We start from the raw sequence: 27,685 nt of genomic DNA, 5'->3' as shown, positions 1-27,685 counted from the left end.
TCGAGAAACTCGACCATTGTTTTTTCATGGAAATTAATTATTCCTGACGCACTGGTCACATTTATTGCAGACAGCAACTGTTTACACGTTGAAATATATTCTTATGACATTAATAATTAATTAAAACAGTTATAATTGATTTAAATATTTTTCTTAGGTAACATTTAAATACGACTTGTGCTCCATTTGAATACCATTGCGTAGTTGTACTTCAACAGAGAGTAGCAGTTTGATTTGTGACTGGCTTTAAAGCTAGAGAAGACATGGAGTAAGCGCCAACAGAGTCCAGCTTAAAAGTACAGATAAAGCTATAAATTTGAAAACCATCTCAGACATCATCATCAGACATCGACTCGCACCTTCGATAAGCTCGTTACACATTCAGCCTCAACAGAAGAATCAAACTAAACGCTAAGAAAATCTTTGTGCTGGCTTAGAAATATCTTTGGTTGTGTAGACTTCGGATTAGATTGTACTCTCGATTTAATCGCGTTGGGCTCGCCGTCGCTCCAATGCCACCTGCATGGACCAAATACTTAAGGGGCGCATATAGCCAATGGAGCGATAGCGCTTTTCTCCGTACAAAGCTTCCGGGGTCTCGAAGTTCATGCCGATGCGCTGCGACAGGGTCTTGTACATTCCGCCGGCGGTCTGGAAGGCTTCCTCGAACATGCCCTCCTGTATCATGGTGGCTGCCAGAGCGTACACAACCCCTGGCCACACCTCCTCTGCCTGGATGTTGCTGTTGTCCACGTGACCCGGCTTGGTGGGTTCGCCGGCGTTGGCTATGAAGCCATTGGCCGCTCCGATATTGCCCTCATGAAAGCCCATCACATTGTTGTCGTAGATCCGCTTAAGGGCAGTACGCACATTTTCCTTCGGATAGATCTCGTAGTCGAAGCCGCAGGACTTTAGATACCAATGACCGCACAGCTGATCCGCCATAATCGTATCCCGGTGACTGTGAGATAGATCAAAGCGATAGTAGCTGCCGTTCCAGAGCTTCTCCTCCAGCGATCGCTTGCCCTTCTCCAGAATATCCTGATAGCGCAGGCAATCGTTCGGCTGGTCCAGAATTGTAGCCATGGCGGACATGGCTTGCAGAGCAGCCAGCCAGAGACCGGAGCAGTAGGCACTTGGCCCGTCCATCACCCAGGAGTCGTAGGTTTGGTCCGGCATCTTCGTGTTCTCGATCAGACCGTCGTTGTCTTTATCGTACTCGATGGTCCGCTCCATGATGGCCTTGCACGGTGCGTACATGGCCTTCAAATAGCCAATGGCGTCCATGAGATACACCTTTCCATTCGTTTCGTTGATGTACATCGATGCAGATTTGCGGTTTTCTGTAGGAGCCAAAGTTTATTTTTTAGGATCATAGGAAAATGTCGAAAATATTGCTAACTTACGTTGCTTTTCATCTGTAGAATTCTTGCGCTTGTTGTCCTGGCTGTACAGCTCATACAGGCTCTCCTTATCAATGAACTCGATGGAGCTGAACTTGCTGGCATTATCCGCCTGGGCCTGGGCCAGTTCATTGAGGACATAGTAGTCCCGGTAGACCTGCAGCACAAACTTCGTATTGAGATCCTTCCAATCATTCACATCGTGAATGTTGTAGCAGTTGATCAGGGTGAAGGGTTCTGAATAAATCAGATATGTTTAATCAGGAATATAATGTAAAGAGATGATTTGGCCTCACCCTCATCGGGATCCCCGAGATCGTGGGGCACACAATTCTTGACCTTGCGCGGCATCACCTTGCCATCGTAAAGCATTTTACGGGTATCGCTCAGTTCTGCGGCTATAGCATCCTTGAAGTCGTACTGCAGACTGACCTGAAGATTGGGCCACAGGTGAGCCAGAGCTGGTGATGCATAGAAGTGGACATCGTAGGTGTTGTACATGCGGTATTCGTGGCCTTCTAGGTAACCGAAACGGCCATAGGCCAGCCGCGGATCATCATATGTCAGTTCCTTGCCCAGCGATGAATCGCATTTCAACCAGATGGTTCCGCCATCCGAGATGAAGTAAAGTTGATTGAATATGGCGCACTTGTACCAGTCGGGAAGGCTCCTGGTAAATGGAGGATTAATATTTGCTCTTTGGAAGCAGAACAGATGCTAAACCTACTCATCATTGAGAATGGGTCTTTGCCAGGCATCGATCAACCGCTCCCAGGTGGAATACTGCCTTAGGGCATACTCGCAGATCTTGGGACCCGAATCTCCGCTGGCATCGAAGTACTTGGTGTAGTAGCGCGTGTGGGTCTGCATCTTCCTGGGGAACTGAATCTTTGGCATGTCCCAGGCCAGCACAAACTCCAGATCGTGGGACGCCATTGGCTTCAGAGCCACCTGGGCACAGACAGCGACGCCTATATCTTTGGCTTTGGAAACGGAGGGAAGAGTAAGAATCATTGGCATTATTCATTATAGAACCTACTTTTTAGTGCCTCTGAGGTGGGCTGCTCGCTAAGCTGGCCGTGCTCCTTGAGCTGTGCCCACAGCTGCTCTCCGTTGCCGGCGGGATCGAACTGGGGACACCGCGTGATGCTGATCTCGGGAAGGACTCTACATGCCAGGTTATAGCTGCAGGGCATCTCAGCGATCTTCTGCCGAATGGAGACTCCCTTGGCGTTGCCCTCGCTGATTAGCTGCGACTCTGCTCCGCCCTCCGCATCCTGTTTCTTGTTCCCTGTGCCGTTCTTAAAACTGAACGTAATGGACACCTTGCGCTCCTGGTCGCAGACATTCTCCACGCTCCATACGAAAACGGCGCAGGGCAGACTGGAGTCCCGGTACTCGTGTGGGATCACCGGCGATACCTGGCGACAGGTCAAACGCACTCCATAGTGGGACAGATCGTACTCCGTCCAGGAGCGAGGATAGAGGCCCGTGTAGCTGCAGCGCGAGTCCTCGATGTTCGAGTGCCAGGCACTCAGCGGCTGCTTGGCGCGACTGCTGCAATTGGGCAGTTGACATTTAGTTCTTTCCCCATCCGGATCGGCATCCGGATCGCTGGACTTGTCCCTGGTGCTGGATGGATATGGTGTGGGTGGTGGGGTTGGTTGTGTGTGATTGCGATTGCGCGGGAGTGGCAAAGCAAGAAAGCAAAACCAAATTGGAACCAAAGTGCATACAAAGCCAAGGTAAAACGTCCATCATACCATACCATATATACCACATCGTACCAAACCATTGTTGTCGCGCCAGATAACCCAAAATAACCCGGAATCGGGGGTTCAACATATCCATGTGGTGATTGTTGTCGATGTGTTTTTGTCGATAGGAGTTGCGTGTTTTATAATTCGTTTTATGTGTGCATCAAGAATTAGAGAAAAATATTTAATTTTGAAGTTGTAATCTCCATTCGAAACAGGTTTGGCTTCTCACAGATTGGTTTTTTGGGTAGTTACAGAGAAACCGACACCTTTTCTAGAGGTGAGTGGGGGTTAGCGGTTGAAGTGATCTAGGGTTATGGAAAGCTCACACATTTCGGTTAGAGGATTAATTACACACTACAAGTGGGTGTTACGGAAAAGACCAGTTCAGTATGGGGATTCCTTTTGGTTGGAAGCAGAAGAGTCTGTTAAAGTTGTTTCGAGGGTTTTGGGTACGAAAAAATATTAAATTGCAGAAAGAAGGGAATCGATAGAAGCATGTACATTTAATACAGAACTAAAAAGTTAATAATGACAAGAAATAATAAAGGGAGAAAGCACTACATATCACCTGTGATTTCCACTTAAAACGCCATTACAATAAGAAGGTGATCGAAGCCCTTATCGAAAGCGATAAAAATGCCTTTGTCTATAATTGCATTAATTTTGGCATACGTATTTAAAAAAGAGCTAAAGAAAACAAAGGCCTTCCATTCTAATTTTATCTTCAAAGTGATTCTTAGGTCATTTGACCCAAACATTTGTGCATGTATAGAAAGTTCATTGTGCTGCGTGTCAATATAAACAATTCTAGGTTAAACTACATCAAACATTTGTATGTTCACTGAAAGCAATATACTCGTATATAGGCATATTATTGGCGGAGTGAGGAAGTTATAGAGGTGAAATTAAATTCAAAACATGCAAGCAACACGAATCACGCATAACAAACAGAAAATTGAAGTGGAAAACAAATGCAGTGGCAATCAGAAATCGGAAAACTGAAACTTTCTCAACGGCAATGGAGAAGGAATACAATGAGAGATAGATCGATTGAAAGATGTATGCTCACCTGCACTTGGAGAGGAGACTCTGAAAGATGGTGCATCCCTTGGGATCCTTGATGGTAACGATGAACTGATTGGCCTGCACCACGTTGTACTCGTAGATGCCGGGACGCATCTGGAATCGGCAGAACTCGCCGGCATAGCCCCTTCCAATGGTGCCGCCGCCAATTCCTCCGATGGGCACTCCATAGATCTGCTTGCCGTTCTCCATGTAGTAGTAGTCCATGTACACCCGACGACCTTCACGCGACACTTTCCAGTAGTAGGCCGCATATCTGTGGAAAGCGGAATCAGAAGCACAGAGAATGAGAAATCTGATTTCGGTAGCTAATGTGTTCCCCATTTCCATTCCGTTCCCATTCCCACTTCCAAGTCCCAATCCCCGGTCCAAGTCCAATTGCGTGCCCTGACCCCGATGATGTCATGACTCTGAGGGCTTACCCCCCCAACAACCCCAAGTGCTCGGCACATTCGTAGTTCGTTTGTGGCAGTGGCAGCTTAACGTCCCTTTTCCCCTCCCCTCCGGTTGCTTGGGGCCTCCTCTTTGAAGGTCAGCGGGTGTCGCGGGTTGCCAAAGTCAAGTGCATGGCTAGAATGCTGTCGGCCATACGGAAGTGCGTAACTGTCTGCCAACCCAACGAACCTGACAATTTCATGAGCCATGTATAGCTGGGAAATCGTTTTTTGATCAAAAGCATAGATCAAAGATTACACTTTCAGTGCTATAAATATTATATATATTATTTCATATATCAGATAATCAAATGGGAAGATAAATACATACATATGTATGTATATGGGTTTTTTTAGATGACTCTATTTGTATTTAATCATACAGGAAAATCATTTCGATAGTTTCATTGGTGTAATTTAAACCAAAATGTAGGTTGTTTTGTAAAAAATTGTAAAGTAGTTTTGTTTAAATATTATATTACTATTTGCTATCGCAGCCTGTCCTGTTATCAGATGTTTACAATAAACGTTGTTATTTTCAAAACGCTCCTTTGGCAAACATTGTACAAAGCTCAAACAAAACTGGGCGCTCCTTTGTCAATCATTAAATATCTTAATTGCAGAAGGGTCGAAATGCGTCATTAAAGCAGTGTAACATAAACAATTTTTATCAAATGTATGAAAAATTCTGCTTAACAGAACAGTTACAGTTTTTAATCATATTTCTTTAAAATAAATAAAGTACTGGTTGCAAATTGGCCAACGGGAGCTGTGTTTAACAACCCCCATGATTGCCACAGAATAAGAGACGACTTTTTTGACACTCAAAGGGATTTTCGTTTGACGTCACGCAACAAGAAAAGCTACGCACAGATGCGCTTCAATTTCAATTATCCAATTATTTTCAATTAAAAAGTTGCAATTTCATCTTGCAGATTATAAGGCTTTAAGCTCGCAATTCGCAATCATCGCTCTTTATCTACACTGGCACACTTTTAAAGGGGTCAGAAAAAATGCTCGACAAAACAAATTGGAGCTGGAAAATTGTTAATTGAGAAAATGGCTGCGAGCAAATTATTTATTTTCAAGGTAGATATAAAAGAAAAGGGGTTTTCTTTTAGCTATGTGACGCGGTGAAGCAAATTTTCACTTTGAATATAAACAAAATCTCCAAAAGGAAGATATTTAAACGAAGTTCCAAGTTGAATCCTTAGCTAACGTCTATAAATATTTTTCAAAAAGACATTAGACGTACTGGATGAAAACCATTAAAAAAAGAAATTGATTACACGTTGCCTCCATCATAAAAATGAATGCAAACACATTATTAATTTTCTGGCTCTGCAGCCAAAGTTACCCAAAGTTCTATCGATACGAACAGAAAATTTAACTGATACAAAGGTTATAAGAACAGCTACAAATTGTACACAAAACAGATTCTGGTGGTTTACGGAGGAGACGGGATCTTCTCAGCATCGCCGGCACCAGAGATGACGTTGCCCGGCAGGGTTCTCAGTTTTGAGATGTTTCCCAAGATCGGAAAGGAAACACCCTGGATATCCTCATCGCAGAAGGCGGAGTAGAGCACCTGGGACACAAACTCGGCACGTAGCAATAGGAAATGGTTCTGCGAACGCTTCGATGTCCTGGGTGCCACGAAGCGATAGCAGAGGAAACGCCTGCGCTCTTGATCCCTCTGCTTGGCCGCCTTGGCCGGGTCCTCATTGAGGCAACGCAACATGTTCTCGATCGAGGAAGTGCCTAGGATGAGGGGCAGATCGCTCTCCTCCGGCGGCAACTCACTGAATTCTACGGAGCGCGTGGTCAGGGGCCGCGTGCTGGATCCCTGGCGCTGGAGTGCTCCGGGATTGGCTTGGAAACTGGGCATCCTGGCAGACCGTTGCCGCTCGTCGCGTGAAAACAGTTCTGGGGCCAAGGTCAAGGATCGAGGATTGTGCGGCGCCTGGGTAAAAGCGGATGTGGGTCCGTAGACATGTATAGTCCGTGTGCTGTTGCCGCTGCTGGTCGCTGGTGGAGCTGAGTTTGCGGATCTGGTGCGGATGGCTCGACCGGATGGGGCTGCAAATGGCTGCAAGCCAGCCTCGTCATAGAAGCGCATCATCTCGATCAGCGATGGATGTGTTACGATGGGTGCAGCGGCGGCATTCGGGCTGGGTGCCACCACCTGCTGCTGCTGTTGTGGTTGCGATGTGGCACTGCCACTAACACCAAATGGAGCAGGAGCTTCCACGTTCCCTTGAATCACATTCAAGCGGGATCTGGCCGCCATGCTGACCAAGTCGTTATTCATATCCATTTGCGTGTTATTGCTGGAGTTATTTCTAGAAGCAGGCGCTGGCGGCGGTCTCGAAGTCATCGGACTACTTCTGGTGGCTGGGCCAGCACTTCGCCGTGTCACACGGGAGTTCCGATCCCTGACGAGAGCCTGAAGCCGATCACGGCCGTCAGGAGAGCACCGCCTCGTACGGGTTTCGCCATTCGTATCCCCTCCCCTGCGATAGCTGCCATCCCGATTTAGGGGCTCCAGGTAGAGAGCCATGGAGCCCTCTGGGCGACGCATTAGTTCGTTGCGCGACGTGGCGGCCACCGTAATGGAGGCCAACTGCTCACTCTCCAGGAAGAGGCGCGCCGCCTGCTGCTGTTCGAAGAGGCCGACCATGGTGGAGACCAGCAGTGGACTGGCATCTGGATGCATCGCCGATACATGCTCCAGGAAGGTGGACTCGTTGAAGCCCCATCTCTTGCAGTACGGACAGCGATAGCTCTGCGGCGGATAGTTGCTGATGTACTCGCCACCAAAGTAGAGTTCCACATCCGACGGAATGAGAACGCATACCACCGGATGGTCAAACGGATGCGTGGCGGTGGTGAAGTCATTGTCGTAGCAGCCCTCGCAAAGATCAAAGTCTTGGCAGCTCAGGCAGCGATAGCACCTGAAGGTGAAGGACTGCTTTCCGCATCCTTTGCACTCGATGCGCTCGTGGCGATTCATCGTGGTTGATCGGCGTCAGCTTGGTGAGGATCGGATCACCAGGATCGGCGTTGACCTCTATTCTCTTCAAGGCAGCAAATTCAAACAGCCTTCACCCAATAAAATACTTTAACTAACAACTGGAAATGAACTCGAGCTGGCTGGCTCGACTGATTTTAAGAAGCCTACTAGAGGCATAAAATTGAGAAGGTTTATAAAGCAAAACTTCTTGCTATTTTTCTATATTTTGAAAATACTTTTGATTTAGGTTCCTTTTAGTGGCTGAGATACAAATCAGTCTTTTAATTAAAAAGCAACTTGGTCGCCCAATTAAGGTTTTAGCCGAACTCGGGTCGAATATTGTGTACTCAGTTTTCTCTTTTGGTGCTTGTGCAACCAACTTTCATGTTCCACACAATTTGTGAAATGGTTGGAGAAAAGTTTTCCGGGTCAGCGTGGGTCAAGCGATGGCGCAAGGGAGGGAAAATGGGAAGGGGGGTGGCAAGGAGAGGACAGGAATCAAATTGCTTGTGGCAAGTAACTAATGAAGTTATCTGACGTAGTCCTGCACCTGGATAAATTGCCCTCTGAAACTAATGTACGACTTTTCTGTCGTCCTGGGAATTAGTTAACTTTGTTTGACCTAAGCCTTCAGTTTAGCTTGCTTGCTAACTTTACGACAGGTTAAATATGATATGGTAAGCTTGTAAGTTAATGCTTTATCATGTTACGATCTGTGAATCGAAAATAATTCCATTTGAGCTGTACTGTGTCATCAGCTTGACGCAAAAAGTTTCACTCAAATTATCTTTAGAGTTTCCTGTACATGTTCTATAAATATCAAATCTCCTGTGAACATTTCCAATCTAAAAACACAGAGCCAACAGACCGAAAAAAACTAACGCAAGTACTGAAAGATGCATCAAAAATAAACAAAAAGTGACAAGTTGGGAGGCACAAGCAAAAGGGAAAATGAAATGTGAAAAACGAAATGTTTTCCCCGGAGGGAATTCATTTTTATAAGACTCCCATCTTGCCACAAAATTCCAGTTGTGACAGGGGAAAACAATAAGGAAAAGTGCTTCGCCTGGATGGGCGTATGATTTGAGTGCGCGATAAGAGTGGAATAAAAGCAAAGTAAAACGAACTATGTTATTATCCATTTACGAATGCACATGTCTAGCAAAAGTCCGGGGGCATTCACAGATTTTTTATTCCAAGTCTACTAGAGGGCTCTCCGAGGCATCCTGGAGATGCTCTAAGGATATGTAGCCTCCTTACTTCTGGCTTCGCTCAAGAAGTATCAAGGAGCACATGGGGCACTCGCCTTGGAAGCTTGCCAAAAGGATTTGATGTGTGACAGACTATTGGATGGCTGGCTCAGGAAGGGGAGTTGGGTGTGGAGGTCTTCCTGACTGGCGCCGTTTTCGCTGCTGGCTGGAATCGAAATTGTGTGCAAACTAGTTGGCAATCAGAAGAGGGAAAATGGCCGGAACTGTGTCATCAAAGATACATTGAACTGAAACTTGGGTCTCGCTGGGTAAAAAAGCCAAGGGAGAAGCCCAATGAACACACATTTTATTTTATGAAGTAATAATATTGTTGCAAACTTATAATTCATTAACTACACCCATTTGTTCGATTTGCGAGGGTGCAAGTACACTGATAAACACACCATCGCTTTGAATGGGATTATCAAGCCGCCATGAAAACTCTCTGAGGCTGGAAAATCACTTAGTCAACCTTGATGTGCGTTTTCTAATCTCGACTAGCGGTGTATACTAGTTGTACAATAAAAACTTGAATCAAGCTTTATAATCTGGAAATGTTTACGCAGCTGAAGCGACAAACAAAAGCATTTAACTTTGCTTTGTATAAGTGCGAAATTTAATAGCTTGAGATAGGTTAGTTGTGTCTGATGAATAATCATTTTAAGCGACGCAAAGCACAATTTGTGCCACTCAGTACAGAATTTTGATAAGTTCGCATGGAAATGGCCTAAAAAAAAGGTTTACGTTAAAACACTATCAGCACCATGACATAACATTTCTTCTGTGATAAGGCCTACTTTCAGCTATCGTTAGTAACCGCTAAAATATTTTATGACTCCTTTATGCTCGGTAGCCTTAGATTTCGGTAAATATGCACAGATATTGTGAAACGTCAAAAAATCAAAATTGATAATTAAAAACAAGAGAGAACGCTATAGTCGAGTTCCCCGACTATCTGATACCCGTTACTCAGCTAGTGTAAGTGCGAAGGACAGTTTTTGGCGGTTTGTGGGCGTTAGAGTGGGCGTGGCAAAAAGTTTTTTGGCGAAAAGATAGAAATTTACAAGACTAATACAAAAATGAAAAAATTTCAAAACATTTTTCAAAAGTGTGGGCGTGGCAGCTTTGGGCGGTTTGTGGGCGTAAGAGTGGGCGTGGCAAAAAGATTTTTTGCAAGTCGATAGAAATTTTCAACACCAATACAAAAATGAAAAAATATTAAAACATTTTTCAAAAGTGTGGGCGTGGCAGTTTTGGGCGGTTTGTGGGCGTTAGAGTGGGCGTGGCAAAAAGTTTGTTTGCAAATCGATAGAAATTTACCATACCAATACAAAAATGAAAAAATATCAAAACATTTTTCAAAAGTGTGGGCGTCGCAGTTTTGGGCGGTTTGTGGGCGTTAGAGTGGGCGTGGCAACATGAATCGACAAACTTGCGCTGCGTCTATGTCTCTGGAGTCTGTGTGCTTAGTCTCAACTTTCTAGCTTTTGTAGTTCCTGAGATCTCGACGTTCATACGGACAGACAGACGGACAGACGGACAGACGGACGGACAGACGGACATGGCCAAATCGACTCGGCTATTGATCCTGATCAAGAATATATATACTTTATATGGTCGGAAACGCTTCCTTCTGCCTGTTACATACTTTTCAACGAATCTAGTATACCCTTTTACTCTACGAGTAACGGGTATAAAAATGGTTTCCGAATGTGTGACTCATAATCACTACCTAAATGGGACATTAATCTTATCGTCGGTTGTTCATAGTAAAAAACACCTTAATTTTATATATTTCTTATTTTCAAGTTGGAGAACAACTTTAATAAAGTTTTGATTAATTCAAATGAATACTTTAATACATATGTATGATTGATTTGGATTTCCTTTTTTTGGACTTTAGTATTGTTAGAAGTTATCACTAATAACCAAAAAACTGCAACTGTTCAAGGGAACTGATAAGCGCTTATAATGGGATTTCATAAAAAAGATGTGTAGCCATATCAGTCAGACTAGGAAAAACTGTTGACCTGCCGATACACGTCAGAAAAATTGCTGTACAAGTTAGTCATACTTTCGCTGGCCAAATATCGTCTAAATAGAGAAATTGAAGCAGCAAGTGAAAAAGTGAACTCCAAGTTCATTGCACTGTGAACATTTTGTAATATGGGTCATTTGGCAGGTCAGTAAATGCTGTGATTTCGGACAGCTACAACCAGAATGTGCGGGCTCAGCTCGACTTCTGCCAAAGGAACGTCAGTCAGCGGGAACTGGGGAACTCCAGTTCCGTGGAAAACGAACTATTGTACGAGTGTGCTTGAGTCCTTTCGCTTGTAGCTCCGAAAATGTGGCCAGGACACGCAAACAGGACGCCCAACGTGGCGCCAATGCGGGCAGACAGGATTGGAGCAGGGTGGTGGATACAATGGAAACACTGTGGCGCCGGGAATTGCGGGTTTTTTGGCTTTGCGGAGACAGAAAGAAGGAATCCACATATAGCAGGCATTCTGGAATTATGTTTATCTGGCTAAAAGGGCTACAAAAAGTACAGAGTGTACAAATAGTTAATTAAGGAATATTGAGGGAATGCGGTTTTTTGTATCATCTTAGTATAGATGTTAATGTAGTTTCATATTAAAAGAATTAATTTCTTGCAGTGGCACTGATTACACAGGCTTATCAACTCAATTAACGTTACATTGACTATCAATTAGTGCACCTTTTTAAGTTCTGTTACCATCGTTCGTCTAAGCTGTTCCCCCACATCCTGCACTAAATCCTCGCGTTTTCATGTCCTTCGAGCCTTGAAGCTAGCGTTTTTAATGTCATTTAGTTGGCAACGGCACCACAAAAGAATTCAATTTATGAGTTGCGCCTACTGGGGTGTGCCGGTGTGTGTGAGTGTGTGTCGGTGTGTGTGTATGTGCTGGCCAGGACCTACCGCTATATTTGGCACGCACAGAGATATAGAAAGCGGTGGAGGGGGCAGGTGCCAAAGGGACAGGCTCGATGTCATTCCTGTTGAGGTATTATTAGGCCCAGATATTGATTTCCCATTACTGTGACTTAATTAATTATGGATATGGTGACCGTGCCCCAGCATCATATAGCAAATACACTGCAAATACTCGCACCAAAAAGTGATATTTAGCTATATTAATTGCAATTTTACCTTTATCTCTTACTACGTTGCCCTGCTAAATTGACTTACTGGATTTTGCTTACATTCGGGTGTTAAATTTTTAGCCCCAACAATTTTTTCTTTAGCTTTAAGAACTGAAGACTGCAAGTCTAGCTTTCCCATAAAGATAAGCAGTAAATGGTTTTGATAACTGCCCGTAAATGTCAAAAGCCACTCTTTGTTTGACTTGGAGTTTGATGAAGTCTGGGGGGGATTTTTATGTGCACCGCTGGCACAGAAACTTTCGAAACTGGGGGAACCCTTGGGTCGTTGGTCCATATTTGTGTGTAGTTCCCGTTTCGGATATCTTTATCTAACCTGCAGACGAGGGGCACCATGGGCAGCGTTTGCCTGATGGAGGCCCGCACATTCTGGATCCTCTTTTCCGGCCACACATGGTCGAACTTCAGTTTGAGGCCGTACTTCGGCACCGCCGTGATCTCGCTGGGCTCCTCCATCTGCAGCTTCATCTTCTCCTGGAAGACGGCACTGGCGGACTCGGCGATTCCCACCGCGTTTCCATTGGCGTTTCCATTGCTCAGCGGCTTGGTTTCCACTCCTAAAGGTTCCGCCATTTCGAGCTCTCAACTTCGATGATCGCGTGTTTGGTTCGGAATCTATGCTATGTATATTATTTGGTAGCTTTTTAATTCATATTCCGCCTATATCCGATTTATTTCGAGAGCAGCACAAACGCGCGACCGGAGCAGCCGAAAAAACAACAACATCTGAGCCTATCGGTATGACCGACTGGGCACGGCACTAAAATGCCAAACGATAAAAGTGGGGGCAGCGCCAATCGATAACGTGGGGAAAAAGAAACTCGGGCGCCAACTTTGAATTGGTGGTGAGAAACTTCAAATCAGGATATTTGTCTACTTATATACTTTAATGTTTAGAAAACAAGCAGAAATGTATTAGATTTTATTACAAGCATGCAGAATGACAAATATCTGAAATAACTTTGCTGCCCTGCTATATTTGAAGTTCGGAAAATTTATTAGAGCTTCAGAATGTTGAGCCTCTAGCTTAAAATCTTCAATACTACTTTAATTCGGTACAAAAGGCGTCTAATCTAAAGATCTAATGTACTTGGGACAGACACATTTGTTTTTCTTTAACTTGGGCTTGCTCGGTGGACTTGGCTCCTCGGGGGGATCGGTGACAATCTCATCGGGATACGTCTTCTCGTTGCACTTGGATGTCATGAACTGGAAGAACTCGATGTTGCGGACATGCGAGTTGAACTGGTCCTTGAACTGGAAGTAGTTGGGATACACCTTGTGCTTCAGCATGGCCATATAAAGGCTATAACGCTGTTGTTCTATAAACGTGCGCCGCCGTCTCTCTTCATGGCGATTCTTCCAACTGCGCCTGCTTATCTCCTGCTGAACCAAGTGCCGCAGTCGCGGATAAAGATGGAACAGAATAGCCCTGAAAAATAAAGTGTTTTTTAACATCTATAAGGAACTACAAGGAACACAACTCACTCATTAAAGCGATGTCGCTGCTTTCGAAACTTGATCGAATCAAATTCAGACACGAACTGGTGTATCCGATCCGTGTTGGCCAGTTGTGCAGGAATTTCCACATAAATCCTAAGGAATAAGCGTGACTAAATAAGTCAGATGTGTTTAGAAAGTTTGGTAATACCTGGAATTCAGAACCATTGGAAACTCGGGTTTCGGTGCCTCCTTGCGAGTTTGAAAGCGCGGAAACTTTTTCATATCCCTGTCGAACCAGTCGTACCGGTTTTGCATTTGGCTATTTACAGAAGTCAGCTCGTTCACATCGATGAAGTAGTTGCCAGCACAGAAGTTATATTTTCCGAGAGGCGGCACCGATTTACGCAACTCAAACCCTAGGAAAATCATCAAAATAGTAATAAATGTGAGTGTTATCTGAGGTATAGACTACCTTTCCTTTGGCAGGATCTGTTCTGGGTTTCCAGGAAGTACAAGGTGCGCCTCTTGGGGCAGAAACAATTGATAAAACTGGTTAGTTCGTCCACCCATTTCCGAAAAGTGGTCAATAGGCTCTCGGCAAAGTTCACTTTCAGCTCGATGTCGTCACTTGCATTATGAAGAGCAAGTATAATAACAAACGTAATTAATAAAATAAATGGAATTCACTTACTGCACTTGCAAGTCACACTTTGCGTTCTCGTCACATCCAAACTTGCGCAGGTGAGTCTGTATGGTGACCCGATCCCCAAATAAAACTAATGCCAGGTTGCTGCACTCGACCTCCACGCAGGCGACTTCGACATTTAAGTCTTCCGCCGATTGATCCTCACTGGAGGGTGTTTCTTCGGAAGATTGATCCAGTCCCGGACTTTTAGATGAAGGGCGAACTTCAGCTTTTGTCCACTCATCCGGATCGGCCTTAGATGAGGGAACTTCAACGGGCTCAAAATACTGCACATCTGCTGCCAGGGGAGTTCTGAAGACACGAACTTTCAGGTTGTCGCAGGTGAAGATCGTGGTGTCCAAGTTTAGATCCACTTGTGTGATGTGGCTGAACGTGAAGTGGATACCGGCATAGACTTTGTGGGCAATGAAGTAACTGTTTGGAACGAAGGTTATGTAGCTTTTCTCCAGGTTGATCTCTCCCTCCTCCTCGTCCGGCAGGACATCACTTTTGGACAAGATATCTTTGCTTCTTATGCTGCTTTCTTGGGAAACTGCAGCTTGTGAAATACTTAAACTGACATCCTTAAATGGCAAGCCTTCCGGGTCATTGATAAAAATGGTCTCCTGTCAAATAAATCAATAGTTTAGGTGATTTCAGTGCCAGGAGAGGTTAGGGAAGAATAAAATGGACTTGGATGATGGACAAAAACGATATGATTTTAAGGATATACCATACCTTTCGTAATATGTCGCTTAACCCAGTTTCTACATTGACATGTGAGCTGCTCGAACTGATTTCCAAGTCGAATTCGTCGACATCCATGCCGGAATCCCAGCCCTCGGTGGTTCCGGAAGTGATCACGGTGCCGTCGTTGTGGTAGCACCGCAGCTCTCCCACCGCCCAGACCATCTTGACACCATCGTCTCGCATCGAATACGCCTCGTTGGCGTAATAGTCGTGCCACTCGGTGTTCCGGAAGGGTTTCCCGCACCAGATCTTCCCATCGTGTTGGACATGAACCACGCTACCCAGCGACGTGGTCAGCTTGAGGTGTCGATAGCTCAGCTTGTAGAGTGCCATGATGAAATTGAGATAGGTTAACTCGAACTTGATGCTTTCGAACAAAGCTGCAGCCTGTTGGATCTTAAGCAGCTCGCTCTTTCGCTTACCGCCAATGGATTTTTTGGAGTTCTGACTCTTCTTGGAGTCAACACTGAACATCGATGGACGTATGATGGAGTCCAACCCACCCACACTGCGATTGGTGGAGTTCTTCTTGATCGAATCCTCGCAGCTCCTCTGCTTTTTCCGCGTTTTGGGGAGGGGCTGGTAAGTGGAGTAGGTGGACTGCGTGGAGCAGGCATTTATAAACTCCGAGTTAAGGTCCTCCTCCTCCTCGTTGTCGGCCTCCGTGAAGCTGAACAGCTGGTACACCTCACCATTATACCGCATAATCACAATGGTATCCGTGCTCTGGTAAAATACGATCACACAGCCATAAGGTGTGCACACGCGGCGACTCTCGTCCAGCTCGTTCTCCTGGCGTTTGGAACAGTAGTAAGTATCTCCAGGACCTGCCCAACTTATAACCACCTTACCTGATATTGCCACACGTGTTCCGTGTGGGTGTCGTGGCAGTGGGTGCTCAGGCCATTGGGAAAGTTCAGGACTGCCTTGGCACACTCGGTCTGCTTGGCCAACACCCGCAGGCTTATGCCGTTCTTTGAAACGATCCGCACACTGGAATCGGTGGCAGTGACTCCCACCGGTTCGTCGGCACTTCGGAAATGTACCTCCTGGCCACCAATCTCGAGGGCAAGACACTTGTTCATCTGGCGAAAGTTCCACCTCTCCTCATACAGCACGATTCTTCCCTCTTCAAAGAAATACTTCGAGGTCTTGGACTTGATGGTATGTCGGGTGTCATCAAGATTATACCCCTCCAGCAAGGGATGGTTCCGCCCGAGTCCCACAAAAAACCCGTGCTTGGAGTCGACAGTTGAGTCCTTTGGCTGCAATATGGAAGCCACCGTTCCACGCGCCTGAGACTGTCTCGCGATTCTACTTGACAATACACCTTCTTGAGCTACTGATACCTTTCGGCTCGCAGCCTTCGATTCCTCCTGATCCTTTCTTTCTTTTTCCCTTTTCTTGGCCAGCTGCTCCTTGATCGATTTTCGCCGGACAAACACTTTGGGATCGACAAATACTCCATCGTTCTCCTCGTTGCACCTGACTATGAAGGGATCTTGGCTCAAAACATTGTCATTGCTCTCAGTCACTCGTGACAAATAACCTTCAGTCACCTCGTTGAACTTTTGTGGAGTGACCAAGTCTTTGAGGAAATCTACAAATTAAGAATGATGTATATACTCGCCTTTTAATCCACTAACTAATACTTACTCTCCATTTCGTACAGTGTGAAATCCCTGAAGCAGAGCCGTGTTGGGATAACAGTTTGATTTTCCTGCTCGAAAACCTCGTTCAGTGCCCGTCGGAAGGTGTAGAGATGGACATTGGGCTGCACCTCTATCAGGCTGAAGTCATCGTAGTCCTTGACCAGCTCGATTATGCGTTGCATCACCGAGTCATTCGTGAGATAGAGTTCGGCAAACTTGGGCAGATAGATCGGTTCCACATCGCCATTGTACGGCTGGCAGTTCAGCGAGTTATTGATATAACCGGATGTGAAGTACCGTCGCAGAAGATTGTACTCCAGACAGCCGTGATAGACGTTGGACATCAGGGACTGATCCATATAAGATATCAGGTTCGACATCAATGCATTGGCCTCCTCCACAAAAATGCGTTCGTTTTTGTGCAGCTTTATGATGCTCTTAAACGAGTTGGCGTACACCTTTACCTTGTCCAGCACTCGAGTTTGAACCGAAGGCGTGGGATTTGCAAGCAGCAGTACGTCCGTTTCGGTCATCAGGTCCTTGGGACTGCCAAACGTGCTCATTAGCGACTCCAGATATAGGTAAACGGTGCCACTGTCGTCCCGGGAAGCCGGCATCTGGGTCTTAAGATAGTGCCCCTGAATGCTTAGCGACTCAACAACGTGGAATGCTTCCACCAACGACATCGAGGGATCCATTTTCACATTTGTCTCCTTGTACGGCTCCACGTAGTACGATCGGTACCACTCCCGCAGGGTTTCCACGTCGTACATGTACCAACTCAGCTGATCGAAGATATCGCACGTGAATTTCGCTGCCATACAAGCGGACATCTGGGGAAGCTGCTGCTGAAAGATGCCGACCGGTTTCGTGGGATTCCTTTTTCGCAGCGAGTGGATGTCTTTTTGGATGTCAGCCAACACTTCCTGGAGCCTCTGTTCCCGTCGAGGTCGAGGCACTAAGAGATCGTAAGCACTCTCCTCCGGCATAAAGTGAATAATAGCACGCAGCGGCTGTTCGTAGTCCAGGAGCATCTTGTAGAATTCGTTGTCCATTTGCCCCACGATCAGGATCAGCATTTTCGTGAACGTCGGATTGTCGCGAATGTACTGAAAGTCAGAAAGGTACATATGCTATACCCTCAATATACAGTTGATGAATCATACTTCCCGCTTGGACACCGGCAGTCCCTTGCCGACCTTGTGGTGCTCCTTGGCCGTAACGGACGAGCACTTGATCTTCTCCAGACGCACCTTGTCGCTGGACGTCTTGCCCGTTTTGGATCTGGCTGTATTTAGGTCGCGTTTGGTATCCGGCGCACCCTTTTTCTTGGGTGCCAATAGGTTCTTGAGCTGGGCAGGGATATTTCGTTGCCAGTAGGCGTACAGGTCGAAATTCGCCTCGGACTCGATCTTCTTCGTTATTCTGTCAAACTCTTCCACACAGTTCTGAATGCATTGCAGGACAATGGCCAATGGATCTAAGGACTTCGTGTCCAGAGATCCTGGAAACCAACATTTTGAAAACCTTCCCCGAATAGTTGTATGCAATACAACTCACCAGCTTTTTTGACCCTCGACTTCCGCTGAAACTGATGAGTGGCTTCCTCAACTTCCTTATCGAAGTCGATGACGAACATGGCCCGTCGTGAGCCGCTTTGGACCCGCTTTACGAACTCATCCCGCACCGCACTCAATCCATTATCATAGAAGTTGACGCAGTAGATATAGGGGCCAATGAGATCACTACCCGAAAGTAGGGATCTTCGAGTCCTGCGGCTGCCCCGCGTGGATTTGTTAATGCTCATCGTGTGGGTTAAAAAATATGTAAGTAATGGCTGAATGGAGAGTTTACGAACTTGTGATCCAGCTGGTGAAAGCTAACTCCCAGAATAAATTCAAAAGTACATTCTAAATACAGAATCGCGAAGTATTCTGTTCATAAGTTGGTAAAAGTTGTTTGTATATGAATATAAATGAAATACTTTTTTCCATGGGATTAATTTAAATAATAGGTTTTTATTATGTTTATTCGGCTGGAAATATTACATAAATATTGCATAGGTGCTACAATAAATACAAACTAAATGGCAGTTCTATTTACAAATGAAAATAATGAAGGTTATAGCTACTTAAGTCAATTTCGTTGCGCACTGTACAAACTGGAGATTCGAAAACACAATTTTTGATAAGTCGTATGCCAAATGATATACAAACCTAAAGCCTCTTTTAAAACATAAAATAAATAATGGAAAAAATAATATAAATGATAAATAGGAAAATAAATTATGCATTAGATTGCAAAGTACAAAATGCAGTCACTGGCAATAAAAGTTGTACGTAGTAATATAAACATTGAAAGCTAACCCTAGAGTAACCTAGCTTATATGGCAGTGAAGGGCTATAAATAGTTGGCTCTAAACTCGTTATTGATCACAATACATTTGGAAAAAGTTTTGGTGTGGCGTCAACAGGAACCAGAAGCGCCCGGAAAGCTGTCCGGAACTCGGACACCGATCTTCAGCTCTCATCGCTGGACACGAGGCACTCGCTGAGCAGCACGTTCCTCAGGTCCTCCATCTCGATCCAGTCGCGTCTCTCGTTCCGAATGGACACGTGCCGGATGCAGCCCTTGAAGTTCTCCCGCGATATCAGTGACCCGCTGGGAGCATTCTCTGCAGGGAAAAAGTTGAGAACAGGGTTTAAGAAATAAGATCCATTTGATAAGGGAGTTATTTATCCACGTTTGTTCTACCTACCTGGCAGACCGCCTATGTAAAGTGGGGAGCGGGTTTGCACTTTTCCGGCGCTACCCTGATTTCCCATACTGACCACGGCTGGCAGTTGATCGATGCGCAGGACCATCTGCTCGCCGTCGTAGAGGGCTGAAATATTATGCCATTTGTTGTCACACAGCGCATATTTGGTGGGCAGTGATGACTCCACACGCATGGGCACTCCATTTCCAGGATCGCAGGAGAATATTATCTGCAAGAGAGTATTTAGTTCAAATTTAGCTTTGGAAAATAAGTCGAGCTTAGCTTACATTGCCATTATGCAGCTCTAGTGACAGCGCTGGGAATCCATTCGGATCAGAGACACTCAGCAGGATGCCCGACAGCTCCGAGGTCCTAAATTCCGTTTCCAGATCGAGGTACTTGCCCACATTAAAGTTTTTCTCTGCGGCAGGAGAACAAAGGTTAGTTGAATATCAAAACAGACCTGGTACGAACTCACTGTAAATGGCATAGGCATCGCCGGGGAAGTAACTGCCTCTCTCCACCGTGGGGAAGCACTGGCCCACGTTCGAGTGTTTGCCGGGTCGGGCCAGATCCTGGGTGTTGTTGTTGATGCTCACCCGGCGCAGGCAACCCTTGAATGGCTCCAGACGGACGTAGAGATCGGAGGAGACCTTGACTGGGGACTGGGGCAGTCCACCCACCAGCAGCAACTGAGAGGCGCCGATCTTCTTGGGCAGCTTCATCTGGGCGGAGGTCTTTTGATCTGTACGTCCTATTTCCACGGACATGGTGACCTTACGATCGTGGCAGCTAACCGTCACCCGGTGCCACTCGCCATCGTTCAACTTGGCGGTCAACTGGAGCTCCTCTCGCCGACGACCTCGCACCACCAGGACCAGCTGTCCATCCTTGAGGACGAGGGCGACATAGTGCTTGGGTTTCTCCTTGCTGCCCGGCGACAAGTAGAGCATTCCATTGGGGTAGAAGGAGCGGAAGTCGAAGCTGAGATGGAAGTTGCGCTGCCAGAAGTGACGCTCCGGTAGCTTCAGCTGGGAATAGCTATAGATATCGTCTCCGAACTTGAATGCATTCGGCTCGTAGGAATAGCTGCCGATCTGCAAGAGAGCAATCACATTATGACCAGGACTATCGTACCTTTTCTTGGAACTCAACTCACCCCGACGACTTTGTGTTAGTTTCTGAGCTTTTGCGTAGCGATCTCAGCGATTTTGAATTAGAAAATAAAAACTTTGCCATGATATCGTATTGGTTTTTGTTATAAAAATGTTTTTTATTTAGGTAAATGTGATAACAATTAAATGTCCATGTTGCAGTAGGCAAATGTTAATTGTATGATACATTCATGAAGCAAAAACGTACACAAAGCGTTGATGAGTGATGTGTATGATATATGAGTATGGTGAATCTTACAGGCTAATTTGAGCGTTGAAGCTTATGAAATAGTAATAAAAGTCGCATGAAATATGTACAAAATTGCAAAAGTGTTTATAAAGATAATTAATAACTAAGAAGATCCCTCTCATTAGGTTTCGGTTATCTGAGGACCAAGATGCCCTAGCTTAAAGCTAAATCAGTCTGCCCATGAGAGTGAAATATGCTCAAACGCATTTCACTTTGCAATGTTCTCATGGGCCCACTTTCCCAATGCCTTTTATGCAAGAACTGAGGTTATATCTTTGATGATGGTTGGTTATATTAATCCACATGTAGACCACATAGAGTAGCTTGTTTGGTTAGCGTTTGTTTTTTGTTTTAGGCGAAATTAGTATACAAATGATCTTTCTTAAGGCGCAGCGCTTGAAGCGTTTAGCGTGACCGCTTTTGACATAATTGCTTAGCAACTAAAATCCTATAAAAACAAAGAGAAACGTATGATTTTAACAGAGTTAGGTAGCCACATATGTACATGCAGAAAATGGACAGCACCCATTGAAATCTTCAACCCCCTCCAAACCAATCCCAGAAATTACGAGGAACTTTAGCCACTTACCCGCTTGCAGCCCTCGGGCGAGGCTGTAAAACTCTTTCCAATCATGGGTTCGGTTTTCAGCAGGACATCGTACAGTCCTCCTTTGAGACTGCCCATCAGTGGACCGTTTCGCCCGATCTGGACGTTGGCAAAGGTCAGGGCATCGTTAAAGTTAATGGTCCGGTTGTTGAACACCACATCCCGAATGGCTCCTTCCAGATTTACAAAAGTCGGCGCCAATGGCGTATAACTCTCGTGCGGTGGTGCCCCACCGATGTACAAGCCACCTGCATCCCTTGGCAGGCTGACGACCGTGGGACTGCCGTTTAGGTTGCGGATCTCTTGCAGCTCATCGTCCACCATCAGCTCAAGTTTGCGACCGGTCTTGATCAAATGTACCACGTGAAACTCGCCATCGTTCATTTGACTGGAGTTCGAGGACATCTTGATGAAGCTGCGACCAGAGTTGACCCAAACATGCAATTGGCCATCCACCAGGCTAATGGAGAAGTTGCCCTTGATGTCCTTAGCATCGTAGTCGCCCAGGATCTCAGGCGGATAGGCGGCGAGGAGCAGCAGACAATCGGGCTGAAGGGTGCGGAACACCAAAGCGGTATTGGAGCGCTTGCGAAGTGACTGCGAGGGCAGCTCCAAGTAACCATTGCCGGAGAAACCAGCCCTGTTAAGGATTTAGTTCTTAGAAAATGATTTCCTTGGAAGATAGTTTCAATACATACTTGGTAATCATGTCCTTGCAGGAAGGCTCCACACCGTAGTAGCTAGAGCTCTCCAGAGGATCGTAGGTCTCGCCATTCACCTGGACATCCTTCATACATCCCAGGAAGGGATTATCAGCTCCAGGCGCCTTAGAGGTTCCCGAAGTGAAACCTATTATGGCAATTCAGGTTAGGTCTTAAATCATTATATTAATCAATAAGCTTCTTACCTGGTGGCACACCGCCCAGATAATACACAGCCTTGGAAAGATCCGGTAGCAAGTGAATGTTTACGGGTAGTGTGGGTGCTCCGGAAATGGGGCGATCGTTGTTTACGCGGAGCATACCGTTTTCAGTGCTTCTTTTGGCAGAGAACTCTCGAGCAGCCTCTATCTTGATCCACTGGCCCACATTGTACTTCTTGGTTGTGTTGATCTCCAGCTTGGACTCGTCGCCATAGTCGATGCGGAACATGATCCTACCCCGGCTCAAAGTCACCGACACCGAGCGGTTCTGCAATATACATTTATAATTGTGTCGTTAAAAAAGAGATTTAATCTTAATTTTACTTACGTTCTTGTCATCAACCGCTAAGAAGAGCAAGGCATTTTCGTCTAGGGTGCGGAAAGTCATCTGCACGGAGAACAGGTTTTTGCGAGTGGGTCGCGGCCGGGTCTTCATCAACTGGGCATAGCCCAATCCATTGAAGTGGCGAGCGGTGGACGAGGCCGAAGACTCCTTAGCGCCAACCATTGATCCTCCGCAGCTGCCCTCGCTGGTCACGAAGTTCCACAGACCCAGCGGCTTGTTGTCCACCTCCACCTGGTGCACCACCACATTGAGTCCCGGTGTGAATTGCAAATCCTTTGATGCAAAGCCGCCCAGCGAAATGCGATCGCTTCGAGACTGATAGAAACGTGTGTGTTCCGTATCCGTGGATCCGGTTATGGTAACCGGGTTAGGCGGAGTTAGCTCGCCATAGTTGTTCATCCGACGCACTACCAAACTGCCCAGATTAAGTGTCCTATTGGCCTCCACATGGTACCAGGCATCGTCGTACTTGGGGTCACGTGTCTGCACCACCATGGGATGCGTTACGGTGGCGGTGGTGCCTCCCAGATTCCATACTAAACGCACACGACGTTTGTGGAGCTCCAGGGTGATGTGACGTCCCTCGCTGCTGGCCAGATGAATCAGCGGCGAGCTCTCGAGGTGATTGGATAGGGCAAAGCTCATTCGGAGCTTGTTCGAGGTACTCAAGCCGTACGAGGCTGGCAGATAGGATCGAATGCACTTGGGACCCAGCGATTCCAAGGAGACATCGATCTGAACATGTATTTTTGATTTAAATAGTTGTAATATATGAAGTATTTTTGATTTAATTAATTGCAATATATAAAGTATCATCTACTTACCGCTTCCGCAGCATGCCTGGCCTTGGCAATCTGATCCCGGAGCTGCTGCAGCTGCTCGGCCATGCTGTTGTTCCACACCTCGAACATCTGTTGCTCCTTCTCGGCCTGCTGCTCCAGGTAACTCAAGGAGACATTGGCCAGCCGCAAGTTGGTCTGGGTTAGGGATATGTTCTCCTGGGCCATTCCCAGTTTGATTTCCCAGTCGGGTTCCAAATTGGAAAACGAATGCCGCATGTTTTGGATGGACTTCTGCATATCCTTGGCCAGTCGCAGCTCGGCACGCATTTGTTCTCCAGTTCTATCAGCCAATTCGAGGCTCTCCTTCGCTTGACGACGAGCTGAACTCTCCGAAAGGCCCTGCAGTTGCCCGGATATGTTGTTTGTGCGCAGTCCGGAGTCGTAAATCGTCGCCTTGATGCCCTCCACCTGCTGCTCCTGGCGATGCAGTTTGTCCTTCAGCACGTTGGATTTGTGCATCTGTTTGAGGGCTTCCTGCTGGAGTTGCTTTGATCTGTGCAGCGAGTGCTTGGCCCGCTCGATCATGGAGCTGCCATCAGTGGGGTAGAGTGTCCTCTGCGCCTCGTAAACCCGTTCCTTGGCCAGGACTGAAGCTAGCCGCGCATCGTTGATGGCCTTGGTAATATTACTGTGGGCAGAACTGGCCAGCATGGCTATGCGAGCTCCATTTCTGGTCGGTTGAAACTGGCGGGCGTAGTCATTGGATCGCGCCAGCAGGTGACTGGCGTGTCTCTCCGCCTTGGGAAGCCAGTGCTTGCGCACCTCCCGCTGCTGTTCAGATTTCACGCCCAACGTGGTATTCAGTAGTACACGATAGCCATCCAGTTGGTTGAGATGCCCATTGAGCAGTATTTGCCGCTGGACTGTCAGCCTCAGCAAGCCCTCGCCCTGCTCTAGGTAGCCCGGATCGAGGTGGTCGGAAATGCGCTGTTTGAGGTCATTCAGTTCCTGATGGGATTCCCCCACATGGAAGCTCAAATTGCGTACATGTTCCAGAACGTCCTCCACTTCGTTCTCCACTTCCTGGACGCGATCCAACTGCAGCCGCATGTCTACCACCCGATGGTTGGTCTGATTCAAGTCCCGCCAGAGCATCTCCAGGCGGCCACTCTCGTCGAAGGACGCATCCGACGCATTTCCCATGGCATAAAAGTGCTTCCATGCACAGTCGCTGGTGCTGCGGATTTCCTGAACCATATGGTCGTGCTCCCGGATGGCCTGCAGGTAGAAACGGGCCTGCTTCAGGGCAGTGGGCAAGCTTAGGTAATGGGCACTCTTTCCATAGCCATGTAAGTCGGAAAGGGTTTGAAGAATCTCCGAACGGAGTAAGCCGACACTGTGCTGCTGGATCACAGCATCCTCCCGCATAGATTTGATGGCAAACTCCCGTTTTCCAATGGTGGCCACTGCTTTGCGGGATTGGAACTTCAAATTTTCAGCGTGAGCCTCCAGCTTTAGGATGTCAGCAGAGTCGTAGTCCTGCAGACGTCGTTTGGTCTGGCTAAAGTCCCAGTGGCGCGCATTCCATTCGCCATAGGCGCTTTCGTACTCTGACAATTTGCGATATGGCGCCGGAATGCCCGTCAAATCCATGTTGTGCATTCCACGACGAAGCTTGTGGCCCACCAGTTCCACGTAATCCAGGAGCAGAAGAGTGCAGTTGTCGCAGACTATCAAGGATTTATAAAGTAAGAATTGTATGAATAGGAATACATAGAAACATTAACTTACTTCTGCAGCCGTTGTCCACTAGATAATGGCGTTCCGCCTGACACTTGTCGCACTTAAGTCCAGTGACTCCTTCTCGGCAGTAGCATCTACCAGTCTCTATATCGCAGCCTTCGGTTCGGACTCCATCCGGATGGCAGTTGCACGGCTGGCAAGTAGTGTTGGGATGTCTCATAGGATCTCCGAAATAACCGGCTTGGCATCGCTCACACAATCGTCCCGTGTAACCCGGCTTGCAAACACAGCTAACTTCGCCGTCCCAGACATTGCAGCCTCGGGCAAAGTTCCTATTGGTTTCCGGGCACGGACAAGCCTGACATCCGTGCGGAGAGTTGGGATCACCGTAGAACCCCTCAGCACATTGGTGGCAGTGATCCCCGCCAGTGTTACCTCGACAGTTCTACGGAAAGTCGAATTTAGAATTTAATGGAATTTAATGGAATAATAATAGTTGTATTTACCTGACAGACTCCAGTTTCCCGGTCACAATCGCTGCTACGGCCATTACAATGACAGGGAGCTGCTCTTCCTATCAGATCCTCAATGAACACACTCTCCACAACGGTGGTATTACGCCAACGGTAGAAGGATCTGCCCGGATCCTGGCATGAAAGTCCATCAAAGCGTTTGGGACACCTACATCGCTCGACTCCTTTGGCTATTAGATTGGTAGATCCCTTGATATAGATGGCCGCATCCATGTGTACATTCTGCAGGCTGTAAAGCAATCAATACAAAATTATATATAGTTGGAACTAACCTGATTAAGTGATTTATTGGATTTACTAATGACTTACACAACTTCCTGGAAATCGGCAAAGGCAAAGGCTCGAATGAAGATGTGCCGAATGTTTTGCAGGGCGGCCATTAGAGTATTGCGATCCACTGCCTGGCTGGTGTGGTGGTACTTCCAGAAGGACTCATGCAGCGGTACCCGATGGGTCACGTTCAAGGAGTACTCGAACTCTTCGTACTCGTAAAAGTCCAGTAGCAACTTGGAGTGTGCGTGCAACTGAACCAATGGATACTGACCCAAAATATTGCGCTCCAAGGGCTTGTGGGCGCCCTCGGTGATCAGGGTGAAGTACAGGAAGCCACCATAGCTGCTTGTTCGATCTCCGTAGAACTGTGGAGGCAGTTGGAAGTAGAGCGGATGATAAAACTGGCCATATGCGCCGATGGAGACATTTCCCGTGGATTTGGGCACCAAGCTCAGATCATTCATGCGCTGAATCTCGGCGTCCTCGCGATGGAAACTGCTGCCCTCCATCTGAACCACAACAATGTACTCGTAGTCCGAGCTGGGCACCGCCTGCGGTCTTATTTGCTGGACGCTGAGATTTCTGGACTCCGCCATACGGATGTGACCCCAGGACAAGTCGCTCTGCTCGCACTCCCCGGATCTCCCGAAGCAGAAGCATCGGGTGCATCCTTCGGGATTGAGGGCGGACAATCCGAACGTGCTTTGCATGCAGGTGTCGCATTTCAGACCCACCACGAGGGACTTGCACGGGCACTGGCCATTCGAGTCGCAAGCTATTGAGCCATCCGCCTGGGTGAAGGAACCCTCCGGGTCGCAGCCGCATCGCCGGCACTCCGGATAGCCGAAATACCCGACAGCGCAGGTGTCGCACTTCCTGCCCGAGTATCCCTCACGGCACTGGCATTGTCCATCGCTGGTGTTGCACTGCTGACCAATGGAGCCAATGTGATCGCAATCGCATTCCCGGCAACCCAGGCGAGCCTGCCAGCCCCAGGTGCCCGGCACACACTGTCCACATGCCAAGCCACGGGTGAACTTGGGGCAGATGCAGCGTCCATTGTGCGGGTCACACACCTGACCCTCCGACCTGCAGGCCGAGCAGCGCTGACATCCCTCGGTGGTGAAGCCAAAGAATCCCTCCGTGCACTCGTTGCAGTGCTGACCTCCAACCCCGATCTTACAGTCGCACTGCCCCGTCCACGGGTTGCACTCGTGGCCTCGGGAACCATGGGGATCGCAGCGGCAGTCCCGGCATCCCTCGCCCGCAGTGAGGTTCCAGTGACCCGGACGACACTTGTCGCACCTCCTTCCGGTGACGTTGGCCAGACAAGCACATTGTCCAGTTCGCTTATCACAATCCGATGACAGGGATCCCACACTGCTGCAGTGGCATTCTGTAAAGGAAAGGAAGGTGTTGAGATATAGAACTGAACTGAAGTATTTCTAAATATATATTTATATTTAATAATAATCTTTACTATATGCTGGCAATAAATGGTAGATATTCTCACACGAACTAGAGATAGCTCAGGATATTTTTATTAAATTATATTAATAACATTTTTATTTTAACGAAGTTATAAATGAAATGCGACTTAATCAATGAATCAATGCCTGGCTAGAGTCTAACAATCAATCCCGTTCCTATGCGCTTTCCCC

General features: G+C 46.9%; 4 protein-coding genes across 8 annotated transcripts in view; all 4 read right to left on the bottom strand.

The window, feature by feature from the left end:
* Window positions 1–16: 16 nt before the first annotated feature.
* LOC6528219 (non-lysosomal glucosylceramidase) lies at window positions 17–12,846 on the bottom strand. 2 transcript variants are annotated; one of them, XM_002089245.3, is made up of 7 exons: window positions 12,443–12,846; window positions 4,233–4,502; window positions 2,443–3,035; window positions 2,131–2,386; window positions 1,700–2,073; window positions 1,407–1,640; window positions 17–1,343 (listed from the first exon to the last, which is right to left on the bottom strand). In XM_002089245.3, exons 1-7 carry the CDS (start codon window positions 12,697–12,699, stop codon window positions 484–486), a joined length of 2,844 nt encoding a protein of 947 aa, XP_002089281.1. In that variant the 5' UTR covers window positions 12,700–12,846; the 3' UTR covers window positions 17–483. The 2 variants fall into 2 exon arrangements, with proteins under 2 accessions (XP_002089281.1, XP_015053893.1); XM_015198407.3 differs by having other exon boundaries at window positions 2,443–2,960; window positions 12,443–12,845.
* On the bottom strand, window positions 5,966–7,856 carry LOC26536395 (E3 ubiquitin-protein ligase KCMF1). Its single transcript, XM_015199246.2, has one exon. It carries the CDS (start codon window positions 7,691–7,693, stop codon window positions 6,128–6,130), a length of 1,566 nt encoding a protein of 521 aa, XP_015054732.1. The 5' UTR covers window positions 7,694–7,856; the 3' UTR covers window positions 5,966–6,127.
* A 148-nt stretch (window positions 12,847–12,994) lies between the features above and the next one.
* On the bottom strand, window positions 12,995–18,538 carry LOC6528218. The gene is made up of 10 exons (XM_002089244.4): window positions 18,217–18,538; window positions 17,823–18,160; window positions 16,661–17,765; window positions 15,856–16,604; window positions 14,993–15,796; window positions 14,261–14,880; window positions 14,042–14,196; window positions 13,778–13,985; window positions 13,615–13,722; window positions 12,995–13,558 (listed from the first exon to the last, which is right to left on the bottom strand). Exons 1-10 carry the CDS (start codon window positions 18,461–18,463, stop codon window positions 13,195–13,197), a joined length of 4,698 nt encoding a protein of 1,565 aa, XP_002089280.1. The 5' UTR covers window positions 18,464–18,538; the 3' UTR covers window positions 12,995–13,194.
* A 157-nt stretch (window positions 18,539–18,695) lies between these two features.
* Window positions 18,696–27,685, bottom strand: part of LOC6528217 (laminin subunit alpha-1) — a 65,990-nt gene continuing 57,000 nt past the window's right edge. For 2 of the 4 annotated variants that reach the window (XM_015198406.2, XM_039370452.2), the window contains 12 exons: window positions 26,061–27,420; window positions 25,725–25,980; window positions 25,267–25,663; window positions 23,518–25,205; window positions 22,676–23,428; window positions 22,333–22,615; window positions 22,124–22,274; window positions 21,408–22,065; window positions 19,893–20,511; window positions 19,702–19,835; window positions 19,415–19,643; window positions 18,699–19,330 (listed from right to left, as the gene is read on the bottom strand). In XM_015198406.2, the coding sequence (XP_015053892.1) occupies window positions 19,176–19,330; window positions 19,415–19,643; window positions 19,702–19,835; window positions 19,893–20,511; window positions 21,408–22,065; window positions 22,124–22,274; window positions 22,333–22,615; window positions 22,676–23,428; window positions 23,518–25,205; window positions 25,267–25,663; window positions 25,725–25,980; window positions 26,061–27,420 (6,683 nt within the window). In that variant the 3' untranslated portion in view covers window positions 18,699–19,175. The other 2 variants (XM_002089243.4, XM_015198405.3) reach the window with 2 other exon arrangements.

The sequence above is a fragment of the Drosophila yakuba genome, chromosome 2L (assembly GCF_016746365.2).
Source record: "Drosophila yakuba strain Tai18E2 chromosome 2L, Prin_Dyak_Tai18E2_2.1, whole genome shotgun sequence".
NCBI classification, from domain to species: domain Eukaryota; kingdom Metazoa; phylum Arthropoda; class Insecta; order Diptera; family Drosophilidae; genus Drosophila; species Drosophila yakuba.
Note: the sequence above shows the minus strand (reverse complement) of the source record. Positions and strands in the feature narration are given on the sequence as shown.